Below are 22,844 nucleotides of genomic sequence, written 5' to 3'. Positions count from 1 at the left end.
AAGTGAGCGAGGGAAGCACAGAAGGAAATTAAGTCAGCTAAACACTGGGAGACAAAATTGTGAGGGCCTTGTGGGGCACCGTATGGACTTAGCCCTTTAGCCTCAGTGGAATAAGGAGGCATGGCAGGGCTTTGAGCAGAGCGACGTGATCTGACCTATTTGAGCAGGATCACTTTGGCTGTGTGTGGTGAACACGCTGAACGGGGGCAAGGGTGGAGGTAGGAAGGTTAGGAGGTGATTGCAGTGATTCAGGCCGGAGAGGATGGTGGGCTGGAGCCAGGTGGTAGCAGCAGAGGTGGTGAGATGTGGCTGGATTCTGGATATATTTAGAAGGCAGGGAAGGTAGAATTCCCTTGTGGATTGGATGTGCAGTGTAAGAGAAAGAGAGTAGTCAAAAAAGACTCCAGAATTTATGATCTGAGCTACTGAGAGAATAGAGTTGCCATGAGATAAAATGGGGAGATCTAGAGTTGAAGCAGGTTCTGAGGGGAAGATAAGAGGTCTGCTGTGGACAGATTGGGTTTGAGACGTGTACTAGACATCCAAGTAGAGTTGTAGAGTGAGGTGGCTGGCTAAGCAGTCTGGAGTTAGGGAGATGTCTGAGCTAAAGACAGATTTGGGAATTATCAGCACGTAGATGGCAAGTTGTCTATAGAGTCATAGAGCCTAGATGCCATTGGAAAGGGAGTGAGTGAGGATGGGGAAGAGAAGAGGTCCCAGGATTTAGCTGTGGGTCACCCCAGCATGAAGAAGTGAAGAAGAGGAGTGACCGGCAGTAGGGACCAAGGAGGAGGGACCTGTGAAGTAGGGGGAGTGCAGCAGAGTGTGGTGTGCTGGAAACTACGTGAAGTGTGATGTAAATCACACTTTCAGACAGGAAGGAGAGCTCAATGGTGTCAAATACTGCTGAGAAGGCAAGTGAAGGGGGACTCAAAGATGACCATTGGGTTTCACGAGGTGAAGCTATTGACAACAGCCACTTCTGTAGGGTGGGGCAAAAGCCATATTTTAGTTTAAGAGAGAATGGAAGGAGAGAGACTGAAGTATAGACATCTCATCTGAGGTGTTTTGATGTAAAGCAAAGTAGACAAATGGGGAAATGCCTGGAGAAGGAGTCTTGTTTTCTTTTTTCTTTTTAAGATGGAAAGGATGAAGCATGTTTATACACCCATGGGGAGGGGGTGGGGAGGGATGCAGAATCGCTGGAGCTGATGTTCTTGAGCAGGTGACAGGGACTCCTGAAACTCGATGTGGCAGCGTGCTCTTTGTTGAAGCTCTGGAGGCCTAACGCATGCACCCACACTTGGAGGACACTGATGACTAAAACAGAAAGCAGACTTACCACAAGAGAAGCAGATTTCTGACACTATTATCTGACAGAACAAATGGCATTTTTTATTTGCTCAGGGCACATCCTCTCTCCTCTCAAGGCACATCAGCTTACAGGTAGAAGATTGCTTGGTTAGACAGGAATGTATAACTCGCTTCACTCCCTGAATCTGAAGTCATAGTTCCTTCCTGTAAGACTTTCCCCTTTCTGATCTATTGATGTCTCTATCAAAGGAACTGACATCAGGCCTCCAGAATCAGCACAATCTTTGCCGTAATAAACGCTGACAAATGATTCATCATTATCCATCCTTCTCCAGAAACTGGTCTGTCCCTCCTGTAAAGTCCCCTTTCCTTAGTCGTATTGGTGACAACAGAGGATTAGATTAAATAATAGCTTTCTTCAGTTATTTCCCGGTCTCCGAGGATGCCCTTTGGAGACGCTTCATGAGCTGCTCCTTCTCAAGTCTATTTGGTGGCACCTTCACAACTCCTCCCCTTGGGCAAGGTGCTCTGGTCAGGGCTGTGCACCCATTTAAAGTTGCTGCTTCTAGCTTCAGTCTCAGAAGACAGACAACTCTTTTTTAAAAATTGAGATATAATTCACATACCATAAAATTCACCATTTTAAAGTGTAAAATTCAGTTGTTTTTAGTCTATTCACAAGGTTGTGCACCCATAACCACTAATTCCTGAAGATTTTCATCACTCGAAAAGAGAAACCCCATATCCAATAGCAGCCATGCCCCATTTCCCTTCTCCTTCTACCTCTTGGCAACCACTCATTTGCTTTCTGTCTATGGATTTGCCTATTCTGGACATTTCCTATAAATGGAATCATACAATATGTGGCCTTTCTCTCTGGCTTCTTTCCCTTAGCATAGTGTTTTCAAGTTCATCCGTGTTCAGCCATGTTCATACAGGCTATCCATGATAGCATATATTAGTACTTCATTTCTTTTTATGGCTGAATAATATTCCATTGTATGGACATATCACATTTTGTTTATCTATTCATCAATTGATGGATATTTGGGTTGTTTCTATTTTTTGGCTATCATGAGTAATGCTGCTATAAACATTCATGTATAAGTTTTTGTGTGGACATATTTTTTTATTTCTCTTGGGTACGTACCTTGGAGTGGAATGGCTGGGTCATATAGTAACACTATGTCTAAACTTTTGAGGAACTGCCAAACCGTTTTCCACAGTGTCTATACCATTTCATGTTCCCCTCAGCACTGTATGAGGATTCCAGTTTCTCCACATCCTTGTCTACACTTGTTGTTGTCTGTTTTTTGATGATGGCCATCCTAGGAGGTATGAACTAGGAGGAGGGACAATTCTTAACTTCAAATTATGGGGGCACCTCCATTTAGACCCTTTTATGTTACAGATGTGAAACCTAGTTTATAGACGTGACAAGGGAGGCATAGACTAATTTCTGGCTCAAGGTCTTACACTTTCTAATGATGGAGCTGGTGTCTGACTTGTAGACCAGCAATCCTTCCACCAGGCTGTTGTAATTTCTGTGGCATTCCAGTCAGGAATCCAGAATTTGTATAGGTCTGTCTAAATATAGGGCAGATCTCAGGAGGAAGACTGTTAGAGCTAATAGTGATGGCTGCTGGGAGTGTGAAATATTATTTATCTTTCCCCTCATCACCCACTTAACACAGTAGACAGCCTTTTCTTTAAAACCTGAAGTAAATATCCTCTTGTTTGCAGATTCTCCTTGTCTTCTATTAGACTTCAAGCACTTTGAAGGCAGTGATCATGTCTTAGTATTTACAGTGTTGGATATAATAGCTGGCACATGGTGGGCCCTCCAGACATGTTTTAGGAATTAAATAGGATAAATCAGTCAGGATTATTAAAGAATGAGTTTATTATAAATCAGCTCTTTGGAGAAACAGCACAATGAAAGATGAGATATAAATGGTAGGTGGTAAAAAACAGCCATTTTCTTTATTGTGTATCACAATTTATTAAGAATAACATAGAATTAAGCTTAGTGCTTGCAGGTATAAATTGATTAGCTAAGGCAAAACACATATCTAGATACTGGCTGGACTGAGGCCTATGGTTATATGAAACTTTAGTCTACTTGTAATTAATAAATGATACAATGCCCTGAGCTATCCCTAACCTCAAGTCCCCAAATTTCCAAATATCTAAAACACTGAATCTTTCTGATTATCTTTATAATTAAAAATTATGTAAAATATGAAAATATATAGAAGTATATAGTAAGAAGTGAAAATCCCCTTTCATCTCTCTCCTTACTCCCACACTGAATAGAATGTCAGGCTCTAAATTCCAAGGGCGACAGATATTTTGGAGCTTTATTTGGAAGAATGAAGAATATTCTAACTTTTTCTGAGATCGACTTTCTTTTATGGACAAACACAAAAGTGACAGTCCTCAAATTCTGAGTAAAGCAGAGTTACTGAACTGGGAAACTTTTTCTCAAAGGACCTCTCTTGACGTGGATAGAGAACGTGTAATGAAGCAGTCTTAGCTAATCGTGGAAGTGTGACAGCAGGAAGTTGTTTCTTCCACTGCTGATTTTCTTTAAGACAGGCCGTCATTTGTACACAAGGTTATGAGGGTTGTTGAGGTGCTATCTAGGATTGCTTGACATCTCCAGTTGGTTACCTCAGTTCTCTACTTTGAAGAAGGAATGTCATATGGCTCGTGCGATGGTTTTCTTTATCCAGTTGAGATATTTTTTTGTGAGGAGAATATAGACACCGGGCTTCTGGGGGTTACCACACTTCCCAAAGGAAGTGACACCTCTGAAAATGTTATCACATATCAGAGGACTTCCAGAATCCCCCTGGAACGGAAAGTCATATGTTTGAAATATGAGTACTTTCCAGAGATATTATTCATCTTTTTATTCATTAATTTATTCACTCACTCACACATTCTTTCTCTCTTTCCTTAAAGTCTAATTTAATATGTCTTTTATTAATTGTCTGCCCTCAGCATCAATTAACACAGATTTTTTTATCTTTTCAAATCATTTATCTTTTGAAAAAGGCAATTCTGGAAAAGATGTGCAAACTCATTTTTATCAGTAAAACAAAGAAAGAATAACAAAGGAAGCCTTTCACAGTGAAAATAATCGTCTTCTTCACTCTGCTTGTATCCTCTTTTCTTGGTCAGTAGATGTTGGGGGAAGAAACTGAATGTTGGGGCTTCTAGAAGGCTTGAGATGGGATCTCAACTCCTCCCTGCTCTGAAGGAGGACACTAACTAAGCCATCTCAGACCATGAATTACTTGTGGAATTTCAAACAATTTTTAGAGATTTTTTTTCCAGGATTCATTAGCCAATTTCTTATTCTCTCTGACCTCACAAGCCACCTGTAGATCATGAGTTCCAAACAGAGTCAGTCCCTGGTCAAGCCTGTTCTTGGCACATCGAGAGGCAGAACAATGCAGGAGGTGAGAGTCAGATGGCCTCAGTCCAAATCCAGGTCCACCCCACTGATAGCCAACTTGGGAAGTTAAGTAGCTTTCTGTACCTTAATTTCTTCATCTATAAAATAGAATTGATAATAACAGCGCCTGTCTCATGGGGTTATTTGAGGATTAAGTGGCATGAAGTATAGAACTTGGTATAGTTCCTGGCACTCGGTAAATGCCAGCTGTCAGGATCATTTTTGAGAGGGTTGGAGAGCATCCATAAATGGTGCTTAAATGGTGTCCTGAAAACGACCAGTAGGAAGGGGGGAACACTCCCTGAGCAGAAGGTTTAACATGGGACAAAGGTGCACACACAACACCAGCGTCAAGCAGTAGTCCTTGTACATAAAGAGCAATAACAGTTGTCCACCTGTGTTTCCTAGGCACTCTATTTCACCTTAGTTCCTATAGCCAATAAATGGTTTAAATTTGTAATTTACTTACCTCACACGAATCACCTTCGCCTTTTCGACCACCAGCACAGATCATGCTTTGGTCAATAACTGGATTAAAATTATAGTGCTCTGCATCATTGCAGATTTTTCGCTCTATCACAGTGACATTGACTTCTCTCAAGGTATTTGAAATTTTACACGAGTCTCTTTTGGTGCTTCCCCATCCTGCCACGTGACACTTGGTGTGGGGTTTGACATCTTCTCCTGTTTTTGGTAGCTGAAGTATTCCTACAGCTTTGGTTATAGTTGCTTTACCTTCCAGCTAGAAAAGAGACAGGAGAGGCAACAGTCACAAACACCAGAAAATAGCTCTGATTGGAACATGTATCTTGATTATTCAGCATGTTCTTATGAAGGACGTTGCTGGAGACATGTTCCAACCTAATTGACAATCAGTAATTGATTTTTAAAAAGTCACAGTACACCTTTTCAGGCATGTTTTGCTAAGCTAGACTAGGTAAAATTCAGTTGACCTGTCAATGATAGAATTGTATTGGTGGTGGCTGACAGTTTTGTGGTTGAAAGCTCTAGTGGAGAACTCAATCACTATTTTATTCAGGTGGTCTTAGGTTTGTGAACTCACTGGTATTGAGACCAATAGAAAAAGGCAAGGCTCCTGGTTCAATGAGGCAGGGTAGGAAAGGGGCCAGTGTTCTCATTTTCCATTTTAGTGGAAATGTGGCTTCCCCACTTCTGAGCATGTACAAACCAGCCTGAGGGTCTCACCTGCCTTTGAGTGCTCGCCCACACTCTGCCCTTTTCTTTCATTCACCAAGCCCTCTTCTTGGCTTACCACCCTGCTCTGTCTCTTTCCAAAAAGTCAAGGCAAGGGGAGTAGGGAGTGTGATCAAGGTTGGGTACACAGTAGAGGGAGACAGTTGTAGTTCTTTCTTTTTTCTTGCCTCAAGCTCAGTTTGAAACTGCAGAGGGCTCTGGTATTGTGAACCTCCTAAAAACAGGAGCACAACAGCGAGGACCACTGTCACTTTCCTATCATTGCATTGCTTTCAGCCCCCACTTCCTGACATTTGACTGTCCTCACTTTCTCAGTGTCCCCTCTGAGTTGCTGGTGCTCCCAACCCCCACCTTGCTAACATTTAGAAGGTGAAATGGCCACAAATGAAAATCTTTCCACAGAACATGACTTCAAATGCCCATGTGTAACTTCTCTCCTCCTCCACACATGCTTTCTCACAGCCTTCATGCTGTTATCTGGTTGAATGGACAAGGAGGAAGGAGAACCCACAAAGGGACTTCAGGTCTTACTGAATGGATCTAAATTGGAGTCTGGGAAGCATATGTTTGTAAGGAGCAGTCCCCTCAAGCTCTCTTGACGACAAGCACATAGAGCAGCCATAAGCACATCATTAGGTTGTAACTCCGGAAGGTTAACCTTGGTGAAGTCCTGACACCTTCTTGATGTTTTCTCTAGCAACATCACTCTCTTGGCCACAGTGTCAAAATGAGAGGGAGTTTCCTGCCTCTACTTCAAGAACATGAACCCCTCAAATCCCCTACTCACCCCACCCCCTTGTAAAGGTAAGATTTTAGGTCCTGAAGGAGACCTGACCACTTCTACCACTTGCTTGAAACCTGAGTGCAGAATCTCTTCCCTTGTTGATTACCTTTGCCACTGTCTGGCTTAATTCTATCCCTTATCCAAAATTATTCAGGAAATATTTATTGAGAGCTTACTATGTACCAGGTACTATTCTAGGTGTTGGAGGACATAGAAGTAAAAAACCAAAAATACCTATTCTGTGGAGCTCACATTCCAGTGAGGGAGGCAGACAGACAAACAAACACAATCTAAAGGATATCAGAGGTGCGTGCTATAGAGAAAAACACAGGCGGGAAGTAGGCCAGGGAGCGCCCTCTGGGGGCAGGGGAGGGAGTCGCCTTTCACTGCACATGCCGCCAGATGGGAATTAGAGTATGCAGCAGGGGTGACCTGAGAGAGAGGTCCAGCCTGATAGTCCTAAGGCAGATGGTGTGGGGGTCATGATATAAATATTGGGAGGCAGGGTAGGGAGTGTGAGGAGTTTGCCAGAAGCATGCAGAACTCAAGGGCCCTCTCTTTTCTCCTGATATTGGGGTGCGTGGATCCCCTGAGCTTTCTCTTAATTCCTGCTGGGGAAGTTCCTCATCAGCCCCCTTTGGACTAGTGTGAACCTTCTGTTCACATCTGCCTTCCAGTCCTGCCTTCTCTCTTCCATTTTATGCGTAGAAGCCAGATAATCATTCTAAAATCAAGTCTGATCACGTCACCGCCCTGCTTAAAACACTTTCCCATTTCCTTCCCCATGAAGTTCAAACTTCTTACTGTGGTTTGCAATGGCTGTCTCCATGGTCCTCTGTCCTGTGTCCCTTCTTTCTCAAATCTCATGATAACTTCCTTTTCACCCCCCTCTTCCTCCAAATGCATTTTCCAGAAAGACCTCTTATACATGCTGTTCTTCCTGCTTGGAAGGCCCTTCCCTCCCTTTTTCATGCTGATTCCTGTATCTTCTCTAGGAAAGCTTCCCCGAGGCCTTCTTTGTTATCTCTGTCACTGATGAGTAAAATACGGTCAGATCAGAGCTGTTGATTTATTTGTCTCTCCCACTAGACTGAGCACCTGTAGAGCAGGACCCAATTACTGTTTATCTACCGAGGAAGAGAAAAGCAGACTGACACTGACAGCTAAGCACTCACAGCTGGGCCATGATTTTTCCTGTTGATCATAAACACTAGCATAGATCACCAATATCAGACAAGGTGACCCTAATGAAGTGAGCAAACCAAGGCCTCTCTGTAGTCATGTTTGAGTCCAGGCCAAAACAAGGTCATTGTGCACACTACAAAAATGACCAACCACCCTCTATCAGTTAAAATGAGTCACAGCTTCTTTATCAATCACAGCTTTAGCCTCTCTCCATTCTTTCAGCCTCTAGATAAGTAAGATTCATTGAGCTGCCCAATCATAGAATTACCCCACTTCCTGACAACATCCCGTTCAGAGCAAACTCCTGCTTCCTTGAACCCTCTCCCAAATCACCTGACAGAAGCCCGAATCCTATGATAAGCCCCGTGTAACACCCTCTCACTGAGCCATCTTGTGGTTCCTCACTGCTCACAGTCTCCCTTGCTGAGCAAACTTCAATAAACCCAACTTGGTTTGACTGTAGGTGAGTTCCTGGTGGCATCACCACTTTGGATTGCCAGGTCCCACCCCAGTAGGACTTTTGTCAATTATCTGTTGAATTGAACTGAATTCCAAAAGAGGCGCATCTGTGGCAATTGTGCTGGGTCCTGCTGTGATTCTTATCCCCACGTACTGACATTAGCCAACCTTGGCTATGAGGCTGAGTGTGTAAAAACCAGTTTCAGGTTAAACTGACCACATTTCAAAATTTTGCTGTTTCAGAATAGTTATTAAAAAAAACCATCTTTACCTGAAGGAGTTGAAGATCACCTTCAAATGACTCTGGATCATAGCATGGATAGGAAATCGCCTTTTTAATGGCAAACATTTGCTCATGTTTCTCTTTGTGGGATGTGGAGTGGGCTCCAAGAATAACTTGAGGTTTGCCCTTCCTGGAAAAAATAAGGACAACATATAATCTATGTGAGAGAATGAATGAAATTAAGCCATAAACTTAATTTATTCAAATCTGTTCAGTTCTTTCAAATGGCTTCCTATTTATAAACATGTACTCCAAGACAGAGGGAATTTATGGGGCTTTTTTCTTTTGGTATTTTAGTGACTTTTACATAAACCTCCCAAGATGTGTGTTATGACGGATTGCTTCAACTTCATCACATCTTTTCAAGGAAGACGTATCAGAAAGAAAATCCCAGGTGTTTTGGTAGAGGCAAGAGCATTGAGCTGTGAAGGCCTGGAGAGGGATGCTTGAGTGCTGCCTAAAAAGGAGCTGCTAGTTTTTCCACCTCTTGGGATTTGTGGAATCAACACCTAATGGAAGAGGCTAAACCCAAGTACTAGAGCAGAAGTAGCAGGTTTGCTTTTCTGTGCTTCAGGGAAATAATGTACCTTGCTTAAGTCTTCAAAGATGACAAAGGTTGACAAAAGTCAAGCTTGTACTAGGTAGGACTGAATAAATGAATCTTGATTTTGTAGTGAAATTTTAAAGCTGAGTCTAAGCAAACACATGCATGCACATATACACGAACAGAAGCAAATACACACAGTAGGGCTAGCCCCAAGTCTAGTTTATGAACCTAATGATAGCTGACCTGGGAGAGGTGGGCACAAGCATTTCTTGATTTGCTGGGCCGACTTTGTACCAAGTGGGCCTATTAGTTAACCATGCCAATGGCTAACTTTATTCACAGCGTACATTGTGCTAAAGTTCCTACTCAGTGAATTCTCATTTTACACAAAAATATGGTGTGAATCCGTTTGGATCTTCTTTGTGAGAAGTTGGTTTTTAAGTATCTTCTTTTTTTTTTTGGTGAGGAAGATATAGCCCTGAGCTAACATCTGTTGCCAATCCTCCTCTTTTTGCTGAGGAAGATTGGCCCTGGGCTAACATCCGTGCCCATCTTTCTCACTTTATATGTGGGACGCCTGCCACAGCATGCCCTGATAAGCAGCACACAGGTCCATGCCTGGGATCTGAACCTGTGAACTCTGGGCAGCTGAAGTGGAGTGCGCGAACTTAACCACTATGCCACGGGGCCAGCCCTAAGTCTCTTCTTTTATTCATGCAATTTATGCTAAAGTGACAAGGGAAATAACAGGTACGGGTTACCAACAATAGGTACTGATGAAGAAAATAGTAGCATATCCATGTGATAAACATTATTCTGGCTTTCAAATCACGATTAGGAAAAACATTAGTTAGAACCATAGGAAATGGCTATTTTTTTAAAGTCAAACAGTCAAATATGAGTAATTTCCTATGGTTCAATATGATATGTAGCAACATAGGATAACACTAATTGTATAATAGTAAGTAAATCACTTGTCATCATAGAGGACACTTAATTTGCCTGACTGTGTGAAATATGCTTATGATAAAAGTCTGCAACAAAATATAGCAAAATATTAACAGTGATTGTATGGGGTTGATAAAATTATGAGGGCTATTTTTCACCTTTCCTGTTTTTGAAAATGCTAATAATGTTGCTATTTATAGTGAAAAAATATTTTAAAATAATACGAGAAAATCGTCATGCATTTCAATCTTATTCTATAGGATCTAGCTTTTGCTTATAGAGATAAATATGGTATTAGAACATAACATTGAACGTGCTTGCCCACTTTCTTCTCCATCTCTACCTAATTTCGGTTTTGGACTTCAGCATCATCCCGCCTCCCCAGTCTGCCTTGAGAATGACAGGAGCTCAGAATTACTTACATGTCACAGTGAGCAGCTGTCAACACCCAGTTTTCTTTGATCAAAGCTCCTGCACAGATTTTCAGTCCTTTGATTAGAGCCATGTAGGGTCTTGTGTGAGGTTGCACTTCATTTCCTCCTATAATTCCCTCACAGGATTCTGGAAAAACTAAAAGAGTGATCCCGAGTGAAATTCTATCTTATCTAGTCATGCTTCGCTCTGAGAAAGTTCTGTTATAACGAATAGATTCAGCACGAGTACGTAGACATGCCCTTGGTGTCAGGATAGTCATCAGAGCAGGCCAGATGGTGCAGGGCGTGGTGCATTTTTTCTGCAACATTCTTGTCTGTAATTATGTTCTCTGCAACACTCACACACTTGGTAGTGTTTTCTCATGATGAGTTTAGTACTCAGTTTTGGGGTAAGTTTTATTATGAGTAAATATTCCTACTACGTTATGCTTTTTGAGTTGTTTTTTTCTGCCACGTGTCTAAATTGATTTCTCTCCCTTTTTTTTGAAATTGTTAGGACAAAAATGATAAAGATATGGAAATGCTTCTCTCTGTGAGCAATGATTCTCTCACTTTAGTGTCGTAATAATCACTCAGAGTGCTTACTTAAAATGCAGATTCCCAAGGCCCAGTCCTGGGGACTCTGGTCAGGATCCTGGAGGGGAAACCTGGGAACCTGCACTTTAAATAAGCACTCCAGGTGATTCTGATGCAGCTGCTCCTCAGAGCGGTTCTGGGATTTATAAGGCTGTGACCAAGTCTTGGAAAGCAGCGATTTATCCTATTTTTGCTCCTTTGTGCAGGCATTAATAGCAGAGGGCATTTTGCAAGATAGTCATTTGATAAGAGGTGTGAATAGACAGCCAGGAGTACAGTGTGATCAAAGGCTAGAGGGCTAGAGTGGGTGGGCTGAGGCTGCAGCTTTCTGGGCAGGACACCCATGACTGGGCTGTGGCCCCCAAAGTCAACCTTTCTGCTCCTCAGTTTGCATGAGGACTGTTCTCTGATTCAGAGGCCAGAGAATTGAGAGCCGGTTTGGAGTGTCATAGATGAAAAATTCCTTATTAAGAAAACATGTACTTGTGTAAACAAAGCCACTGTTGCATCTTAACACCTGAAAAAGGAAAAGCACCCTTTGGGGCAGTCGGCCACATGCCAGGTATTCTGACTGGGAACAGAATGCTCATGGGGAGTCTCTGGACTTCTCCTTTTTTCTGTTGAGATGTGTATAGTAAGTTTCCACAGTCTGAGATCCACTGTCCTGCTGGTTGAGGCTATGGAGTCGTAACACTCTCTGCCTTGTCATCTTTCTGTATTTTGACCAATGAAATACATTTGGGAGGTGATTCCTAGGCAAAGGAGGTTCTCAGTGTGGCTGGAGAACTCATAATTTTCCCCATGAGAGCGTAAGTGGTCTATAAGAAATGAAATCCATTACCTTTGTTTTGTGAGCCCCATGTTAGACCAGCTCACTGACTCTGGCTCTGCACTGCATAGAATGATACACCTTACATGTACTAAGGCTGTAGCTTTTTAATGACTTTTACTCACTTTTGTCTTTTTCCTTTATTTGTTATTATTTATACGGAAAACAAGGCAAGGCAGATAAGCCAAAAGAAAGAGGTGGGACTATAAAATATATGTTGTAGCTAAACAACAGATATTGATTAATGTCCCCAATAGGGAAAGACAAATAGCAAATTTGTGAACCGCACTTTTGCTCGTACTTCTCATTCCAGGCTGAAATCGTGGCAGGACCTTTTTCCTGAGCAATTTACACATTCACTCATTTTTTTCTGTGTAATTATGCCACAACTATTTTTGAGTGACTACTGGTAAGACGGATGCAAAGATGAATAGAACACAGTTCTTACCCTCAAAGAGCTTGATAGTAGAAAGATACAAAGAACAAAGCTGTGGACAGATACATAAATGATCACAATGCTAGGCAGTGCGCTAAGTGCCTTGAGAGAGTATAAATGAGGAACTGAAGGAATTCAGAGACATGAGAAAATGCTATTGGCGAGGAGGTTGGGAAGTCTTCAAGAAGAAAGTAGGTTGTTTATTTACATATTTCTGAAGGAGACTGAAAAAATACAAGATTTCAGTGGGCAGGGGCTGGAGGAGATTTCAGGTTCAGGTATGACATAAGTAAAAGGCAGTGTGTTCGGGGATTATGAGAATGAAGCAGGTTGCCCACAGAGAAATGTTAAATGAGCCTAATGATTCATCATGTTTAAATGCCTTTGGAGTCCAGACTTGACACTGGAGACAGTCCTTAAAATGATAACTCTTAGCAAAGTGATTTTTTTAAAGCCCCGACTTGACTTGCTATTATTCTTTAATTGTTTACATTAAGTTTTATCTAGTTTCTATAATTTTCCATGATATCTCTGGGTAATAGTATCTTGAATTTAAGCAATACTTACTTCTCTTCCTCAAGAATTTGAGGTACCTTTAACAGAATGTCTATCTCCTTCCTATCCCTGGGAGGTAGGAAGTGTCAGGCAATAGAATCTCTTTTCTTAAAGGTCAGAAAATAAAAAGATTAACGACTTACCCAACATCACACGGTCAGAGCAGAGTGGGGAGAAATCCCAATCTCCTGGCTCTGTGATTCCTAGTCTACTCACTTCCTGCTACAGCCTGGAATTGTCTTAGTCTCAGGTTGGACACTGCGTTATTGGCCTTAAAAATCTCAAATATTCCATGGTGTGATTATTATTTGGAATGATACTTCAGTAAGTTACATTAAAATCAAGGAAAAAATCAACAATTATAGTCACAATAATAATGAAAGCATCTATAATTTGCTAGGCACTGGTTAATTCCAGACACTGACCCTGAGGTTTACTATAATGCAGGGTGGGTGTTATTATTCCTGTGTGGAGATAAGGAACGTGAAGTTTAGACAGAGTAATTGAGTCTCCCAAGTTCACACAACTACAATGGCAAAGCAGTATTCTGACCCAGTTCCACATCATGTGAAAACCATATTCTTTCCATTGTGAAGCACTGTTTTCCTAAAGTAGTGGCTCTTCAACTTTTTTATTTTTAAGTTTTGAAATATAGAGCCATTTGAGAATCTGGTAAAGTATAGACATACATATGCATGTAAATATTTGCATACAGTTTTGGGAGATTCACAGATTTCTTGATGCCCATCAATGGCCTTGTAGGAACTCATTAAGAATTGTTAAGAATCCCAGCTCTGAAGGTATCATTGAGCTACAAGATAGTCATAGTGTGTGGTTAAGAACATGAACTCTGGGTTCAAATCCCAGCCCTACAACTTACTAACTGATGACTTTAGTAAATTTACTTAACTTCTCTCTGCCTAAGTTTCCTCATATGTAAAATGGGGCTGATGACGATGATCTTTAAGAAGATTAAATGAGTTAATATGTGTAAAACACTTAGAATACTGCTATGCTTAATTGTCAGTTTTATTAAATGTTGGCATATATATATATATATATATATATATATATATATATGTTTCTTTGGATTATTTTACACTGATGTTATTGTTTTCTTCACCACCCCCACACTAGAAACAGACACTCACAAACACATCTGAAATCAAAAGTTTTAAGATCTTTCTGAGAGCTATGACTATTCAGTTGTATATGTATGACTGGGAGGTCTAGTTAATATATAGTCTATACATCCCCGATTTAATGGCTTTGTCAGTTTTTTCCTTAAAGGTTTTGCTCTGTAGATCTGGCCTGAATTTATGAGAACCACCAGATATAGTGAATGCTTTCATATTTTTGCTGTAGACACATAGGGTACATTTTCATCTTAAAGAGCCAACATGCCTTTTAGAGAGCAAAGACAAATGGTAACATTAAAAATTATTGGAAATTAAGTTATGATTTCTTTTTCCTTTTTACATAATGTTAAACATAAATTAAACCAACATAGAATTCCATTTTCTCATGAGCAAAACTGAAAAGCATATGGAAATACGTCTTACCTCCAGGAATTAGGAGACATATGGCAATAGAGAAAGAGAAAGGAACAGGAATTTTCATGGCTTCTGTTCCCCACATATGGAGGCCGTTCAATTTCAGGTATTAACGGTAGTAATATATAATGACCCCAAAGGATGTGGGTTTTTTCTTTCTCTGCTGTGCTGTTAAAGGTTTTGGTGTTTTATTACTGAAAAACGTAACCTTATTTCAGCGATGGTGTGGTTACTTATTTTTTTCGCAGGGGAGGTCGTTTCCTTTGGGGTTAGACCTCTCCTACCTTCTAGGGTAAATGTGAAGCCGTGGAGACTGTGATAAATGAAGAACATTAAATAGAAAATTGCTCTTCTTTTGACAACTTTTTAATTTTCAAATGCAAATTATTTAAAAAGCTAGGAATTCAAGTCTATATTGGAAATTGTTTTGAATTTCATCCTTAAGCCTATTCTAGTGGGGAAAAGATAGATATTTGGTGCATTCATTGTTGAGACTGCTGGGAAATCATTGAGGAAAAACTGAAGTTAGATTCTTAATTCACACCATTCAATTATAAAAGCACTGAGTGAAGATACAGATGAATATGTATACGTTTTGGAAGTGAGAAACGTATTTTGAAATATGATGTTAAAGGCAGAAATCATAAAGAAAAAGATTGGTAGATTCAATTATGAAAAGTTAAAGCTTCTGTACCTTAAAATATTAAACATAAAGTCAAATTGCAAACAGTTTCAATATATGTGACACAAATGGATGTTTTCACAGAGCAATAGGAAAAGATGAATACTTGAAAAGAAAAATTATCAGAGAATTTGAAAAAGCAATTTACAAAAGAAGAAATTAAAATGGCTGCTGTATTCCTAGTCTATGGAGGAATGCATAAGCACATAGCACAAGTTATCAATAATAAAAATGCAATTTAAAACAGTTAAGTATTATTTTTGCCCGTCAAATTGCCAAAAATTAAAAAACAAAAATAATACTCTCTGTTGTTGGAAATTCTTGTGTATTGATGGTATTTCAGAATGCTACTTTCTGGAAGGCAATACATATAAACGGTTATTAAATTTTTCATGATCTTTGACCTAACAAATCATGTCTATGAATTTTAAAAAAATAGTGGAGATGCCTAGAAATTTAGCTATAAAGAGTTCCATTGTATTATTGTTCATAATGAGAAAAAGTGGAAAATAATCTAAATGCGCCAAAATAAAGAATTAGGTAAGCGTTTTAGTTTCCTATTGCTGCTATAACAAATTACCACAAACTTAGTGGCATAAAACAATACAAATTTATTATTTTACAGTTCTGTAGGTCAGAAGCTTGATGTGGGTCTGACTGGGCTGAAACCAAGGTGTCTGCAGGGTTGCATTCTTTTCTGGAGCCTCTAGGGGAGCATCCATTCCCTTGCCTGTTTCTAGAGGCAGAGGCTTGCATTCTTTAGCTTGTGGCCCCCTTCCAGTTTCAAGGCCAGCAATGGCCAGTGGAATCTTTTTCACACTGTATCACTCTGACACTGAGTCTTCTTTTGCCTGCTGCTTCCACGTTTAATGACCCCTGTGATTACATTGGCCCACCCAGATAATCTCCCTATTTGAAGGTGAGCTGATTAGCAACCTTAATTCTATCCACAACCTCAATTCCTCTTTGCCATGTAAACTAACATATTCACAGACTCTAGGCATCTCTAGGCATCTTTGGTGGGTGGGATGCATTATTCTGCATCCTATAGTAAGTAAATTATAATTCTTCCATATAACCATTCTAGGCAATCATTAAATAACACGGAAAGTGATCACAAAATGTTGCTGTGGCAGACAACTCTTGTGTATCACCACAGATCCTCTTGGCTCATGTAAGTCCATGGACTTTTGTCCACTTGTTCTTCTCCAGCTATTCTGTGGAGACCATTCTGCATGGCCTTGGACTGTCTTCGTTGAGCACCACCTGATAGCATTTTGCCTCATGCCTGCAGGATACACCTTTTGTTTTCCATCCCTGGACTCCACTGCTGCTGCTGAGGTCTAGGACACAGCCTGACGCAGAAATGCAGGGGAGTTCATGCCTTTTTGGGAAATCTCTTGATTGGTAGGAGACAGAATCTAGTGGATAAATTCTTTTCTCCTCCCTTTTCTCCCCACAGGGTTTTCTTTGAAGCAGTAATTCTTATGGCTTTTGGAAGATAGTCTGAATAACCAGTTGTGTTTGATACCAAGAGGTTTCCTGCCTAGCCATGCACACTTGTGTTGGTGCTTCTCCTCAACATTCCTCTTTTCTCCCTCCACTGTCCCCTACCCCCACTATTGTAATCCCTAATAAAGTGGTAGCACATAATCTCTGCTCCCTGGGAGCTCGGGCTAAGACAGTTGGGAGTAGCACTAGGAGTTGGGAGTAGCCTTGTAAATGAAACTCACAAAATGGTATTGGAGTTGAATGACTCACTTATCCGACACACTGGTGTGTCACATTGCTGTGACACCACCCACATTGCTGGTGGTAAGTGGGGTGATGATAACCCTGGCTTGAAGTAGCATTCAGTGACATCACTTTACCAAGGATTTTATCTACAGGTAATTGACATGAGGCAGAGGTGGGAGACAAAAGGGAGAAATGTGTCAGCTGTTGCAGTGAACAGTGTGGCAGTCTGGTGACAATGATAATTATAGAGATTATGGGGTGGGCAGGCTTCTGTTAATGGCATTAGGAGCCTTGAGAAAACAGAGAGTAGGCCGGGGCAGCTAACTGCCAGCTTAAGGCACACTGGGCAAGCCAGGGGGCTTCTATGGCAGCTTTTAAGGAAACTCTCATCATCTGAGCTGCAGTTCAGGCTGATCTGAAAATTAGACCCAGGATCTGATTGTAATGATGGAAAAGCTGCAAAGGAGACTGAATGTATAGCCTCAATATGTCTTCTAGGTCAAAGTCAGGGCCCTGACCGGTGAAGTCCGGCTCTGAGACCTGGATAGGGGATGTTTGTGAGGGCAAGCCTGAGGATCTTGAACACCCAAATTGCCCTGAACCTTCTGGGCTGGCAGAAGGCCCCGCACCTGTGCCTGAGAAAGAAAGCCTTCCTTGCTTGGAGACCATGCAGTGAACTCATCTGAAACAGGTGCCTCACAAGATGAGATTTCTTTTTTGAAGGATCTGCCCTTGCCACTCCTCATGACTTCTAGACTGACAACCTGTGTCAGTTCTCAGCATAGCCCCAGTGGAGAACTATGCTTGCCCTGGGAGAAAGTAGCTTACATGGCAAAGGAATTGCAGCACCTGATGAGCATGTATCAGCCCAAAGTGAGAAAACATGTGGGATTGTATCTTGAGGGTGTTAGACTTGGGGGACAGGCGGCCCCAAACTCCCTCAGCCACTCACTATGACCATAAATAGTCACACCTTAGACCTTGATACCTTACCCTTGCATCCTCTCCCTAATTTCAATTTCATGCATCCTTTTCCATATCACCTCTCATCTTTCTAGCTCACTCTCTCTAGTACTCTCAACTACCAATCCTTTGATCCCACCAGGACTTCCAGCCATTGATCCTACCTCCTTTTCACTCCCTCTCACCCTTTCATGTCTTCTCTTCCTTATTTACACAACTTAAACTCCACTGTCCAACAGATGGACTGTGAGATTCATAATATGGATATCATTCAGGCTTCTCAGCTGTTCTGGTACTGACTCAGTGGGCCATGAACAAATAGCCATGATAGCAGGGATGGAGGCTATTCATGGATCCAGAAGCATGGGTCCCTCCTCACCAAGGCAATCCAGCTAGGATTGTCACTGCTGAGTGCTCAACTTGCCAGCAGCAAAGACTGATGCTAAATTCTCAATATGGCACCGTATCAATTACATCCCTTTCATCCTAGCAGGGACAGCAATTTATCCTTAGAAATTGATTTCTACTCCAGATATGGGTTTGCTTTTCCAGTGTATCCAGCAACACCTTTCTTGATCTATTGACGTACTACTCACACAACACAGCCTCAGACCAAGGGATACCTTTTTACCACAAAAGACATGAAGCAATGGGTCCAATGGATCCTATATAACCCACAATCCTAAAATAGCCAGCCTAATGGAATGGCAGAATGGCCTAATAAATACTCAGGAAAGGTGACAGCTGAGAAGAAACTCCCTAGGGGGTTGCAGTGCTGAACCAATGGCCAATATATGGTGCTGTGTCCCCCAAAACTGGAATACATGAATTGAGAGAGATGAAGAAGCAGGAATGGTCCCTCTTACCAAGACTCCCTGTGACTCTTTTGCAGAATTTATGCTTTCCATCTCTAACATTAGGTTCTGATGGGGTTAGAGGTCTTGCTTCAAGATAGGGGAGGATGGAGAGCTGCTTCTCCCTGAGATTAAGATAGTAAGCACTCCATTGAACTGGCAGCTGGGACTAATACGGTCAATTTGGGTTCTTGTCAGTGGACCAGTAGGCAAAGAAAGGACTTACTGCACTGGGGTAGAGGGATTGTAATGGACCCTGATTACCATGAGGAGAGCTAGGGATGTTGCTACACAATGTGGGCAGAGAGGAGAATGTATAGAACCCAGAAGATTCACTGGGTATCACTTGGTGCTTTTGTGCCCAAGAATAATGGTGAATGAGCAGTTGCAACAGTCATGGCCTGAGGAAGATAGTAAAAGGCTTAGGCTTCTTATGGATGAAGATCTAGGTCATCATGCTGGGAGAGAAACCCAGAGCAGCCAAATTGCTGGTCAAAGTTGAGAAAATTCTGGCATGGTGATAGAGAAGGGAGATGATACATTTCCGTGTGAGACCAGCTGCCACAGAAGAGACTGTAGGTTTTTCACTAACTCTCTTTCCTTAAGCCTTTTCAGAGATTGTGGCTGACCACCAACCTAAAGGGGACTCTGACTGAATGTGTACCACCTCCCCTGCACCTCTTGGGGAATAAGTGAGAGAATCTTATTCTCACAAAAATGGAGGAGCCATATTGTATTTTAGAGACCAATTGTAATGGGAGGGCACTAATGGATTTGTATCACACATCTTTTAAGCATGCCTCAGATACTCTTTGCATCATCTGTCTCCAGGCCACTTATTCCTTCCCAGCTGTTACAACTGCAACCAAATCTGCATGGGCTACAACCAACTTCACATAGATACCATCTAATGTTGCCTTACCTTATGCCCTCTCAGTGTATCTCTCATCTCTTCCCTCTGGGCTTCCCCATTGGGTGAAGGTGCCAAAGGATCTTCCTAGTACCCACACATAACCCAGAAGTGGAGATGGGGCAGTAAATGTCCTATAGGGTAAACTTTGACCAATAAGAGACAGAAGCCAGTGTAAAAATTCTCCTTTGCTGGCCCTAGGAGGACTAGCTGGAGACATAGTTCCAACAGAACCGAGAAGGTGGGCCCATGAAAGCAAGCATCAGCTGCACATGACACAGGAGGTGGCCATCCATGATGTGACAGTGGAACCCGTAGAGACTACCTCTTTCCCTGCCTCTCCCTCTCTTCCCTCCTGTTTCCCTGGGAACACACTAGGTAATAAAATAGCAGCATCTAAGCTTGTGCCTTAGGCTTTGCTTTTCTGAAACAATTGCTAAATAAAAAAGCAGGTTACACAATATTCTTATTTTGTTTAAGCAAGTTACTCACGTACATATACATGTAAACACACAGAAAGTAAAATATTAGGACACATTTTAATACCAAATGTTAAAAAGAGTTATCTCTGGGTAGTGATTGTTTGTGTAGTTTTTTCCTTTTATTTAATTATAGCTTCAACATCTTTATAATGGATATATGTTAAGGGACAAAAATTATTAATAAAAATAATGAGTTGTTTTTAAGAAATGATGTTGTAGTTAAAATTTCTTCTCTACATATGATCTTTAATGTCATTTATTTTGCCAATCTTTTGAAATGCGAGTACCCCAAAAGATAGGTGACATTCACAGAGGTTTTACATGTTGTTTTAGTTGCTGAGGATTCCTTTTAATGACTAAGACTTTTTTTTCTAGTTAGTAGAACTTTCTATACATACTTTTAATATCTGAGACTTATTATTTCTCTTTATACTTGGATTTTCACATATTTATCTTAACTGTGTATCTAACTGTTAAGCCAAGGTTTACAATAGAAATACTATTTCTATAATTCACGTAATTGCACATTCATTTATTCTTTGTGTATTTGTCAAAAACATTTTGTTAGACTGTGTTCTGAGCTCCAAAAGTGCAGAGATGAATTAAGACATGTTCTCTGCACTCAAGAGCCTCACCATCCAGAGGAGGAATTCTCCCAGTGTCACTTATCTTCTCTCATAGTCCTTCAGTTCCTTCCTTCCATCCATCCATCCATCCATCCGTCCGGCCACCCAGGATTTAATGAGAGGCTACTGTGTTCCAGAAACTGTAATAGACATGAAAAGTGGATTTTGTCTTATCAACATGGTAGGGTAAATATGCTGCTTCCAGGATACTTGAAGCTGATGTGGAATAATTATCCTAATATATGGAATTGATATAAGTATGTACCATTTAATCCATATTTAATTAAGTGCTTCCTACATGCTGGACACTGTGCTAGATGAATGATAAATCTTGGCCCTCAAGACCCTGGATTAGGGAGCTATAACTAGCTCAGTGTTACAGGACCCTGAGTGTGGGAAGCAGTGGGAGATGAGGGTAGAGAGATAGGAACATCATGGAGAACTTTTAGCACCACGATAAATAGGGTATGTGGACTATCACAGAGACAGTGGGGAGCCACTGAAGGGTTTTAAGCAGGAGAGGCCCAGGAGTCTGTCCTTGTTAAAAAGAGGCCACTCTGGCACCAATGTGAGGGCAGTGGCAGCTCTGGAATGTCTGTAAATAGGAGGATTAGGAGGCAGCAATCTGTTGGAAGTTGGGGATTTGGAAATTGTCTGGGAGTGATGTTTGCATAGCAAGACCCAATTTTTACCTAGAATGAATGCTTATTGAGGAGGGAGGTGCTTAATGGGAGGAGACTGGCAGAAACTCATGTTTGGGAGGTGAGGCCAAATGCTTCCTGTGATGGAGGAGGGAGTGAGTCACAGGGTGACTAGTTAGGAAATTATTGTCCAGGTCAGAATTAACTGAAGCTGTGGGGTTAGAACGGAAGTTTATTTAGTGATAATGAGTTTCCCACAAAGAGACAGGGTCAGGGAAGAGTGGGCTGGATTGGAGAGTGGAGATGGCAGTGGGCTCCTTCGCTTTTCCTGCCCTGTGGTGCAGGATCTGGGCAGCCCCATTCTCTGCCTCCGGTGAAGAAAGACACGTGTGGGAACAGGATTTCCCTGAAGTCAGGCAGGTGGGAGAGGAGTAATTGTAGCTTCTTTGGTTATCTGAACTTTGGACTTAGAGTGAACTCTGCCATGAGAAGAGGCTTTCATGAGGTTCCCACCAAATTTTTCTGGTTGTATCTTGGTCAGTTAGATGTGATCTGGGGCCAGAAGTTTCTATGTGGTGGGTTTTCTAGGTAATGAGGTTACCAGACTGTTTTCCTCCTCCTGTTCTTTAACCCCCAGCTTTGCACCTCTTGTTACCCCTTTAGATCACGCACTGCCTCACTGTTGCTGCATCTACTGTAACCACTGGGACAATCCCCCTCATTTCATTTCTTTGTTTTTAAACCACTTTACTTTATTCACATACCATACAATTCACCCATTTAAAATGTACAATTTAATGGTTTTTATATAAAACTATTAATTTTTAAAAATTGTAGTAAAATATATCTAACATAAAATTTGCCATTTTAACCATTTTAAGTGTATAACTCAGTGGCGTTAATTACGATTGCAATGTTGTGCAACCATACCACTACCTATTTCCAAAGTGTTTTGGTCACCTTAAACAGAATCTGTAATCATTAAGCAATAATTCCCCATTCCTCTCTGCTCTCTGCCCCCAGTGACCTCTAATGCACTTTCTGTCTCTCTGAATTTTCCTATTCTAGATAGTTCATATAAGTGGAATTATACAATATTTGTCCTTTTCTCTGGTTTATTTCACTTAGCATAATGTCTTCAAGCCTTGTTCAGTAGTAGCATGTTTTAAAACTTCCTTCCTTCTTATGGTTGAATAATAGTTCATTGTATGTATATAACACATTTTGTTTATCCATTCATCTGTTGATGGACATTTGGGTTGTCTCCACGTTTTGGCTGTTGTGAAAAATGCTGCAGTGAGCATTGGCATACAAGTATCTGTTTGAATCCTGTTTTTGGTTATATACCTAGGAGTGAAATTCCTGGGT

The 22,844-nt window shown here is 41.2% G+C and overlaps 1 protein-coding gene across 1 annotated transcript; it reads right to left on the bottom strand.

Moving 5' to 3' along the window:
• Positions 1–3,150: 3,150 nt before the first annotated feature.
• Positions 3,151–14,698, bottom strand: LOC101399713 (granzyme A). Its single transcript, XM_004422810.3, has 5 exons — positions 14,591–14,698; positions 10,621–10,768; positions 8,692–8,833; positions 5,247–5,519; positions 3,151–4,168 (listed from the first exon to the last, which is right to left on the bottom strand). The coding sequence occupies exons 1-5, from the start codon at positions 14,664–14,666 to the stop codon at positions 4,016–4,018; spliced, it is 792 nt and encodes a 263-aa protein (XP_004422867.1). The 5' UTR covers positions 14,667–14,698; the 3' UTR covers positions 3,151–4,015.
• Between the last annotated feature and the right edge of the window lie 8,146 nt (positions 14,699–22,844).

Source organism: Ceratotherium simum, chromosome 18 (assembly GCF_057802395.1).
Source record: "Ceratotherium simum simum isolate JZ-2026a chromosome 18, ASM5780239v1, whole genome shotgun sequence".
NCBI classification, from domain to species: Eukaryota; Metazoa; Chordata; class Mammalia; order Perissodactyla; family Rhinocerotidae; genus Ceratotherium; species Ceratotherium simum.
This window is presented reverse-complemented; position numbering and strand designations above follow the sequence as displayed.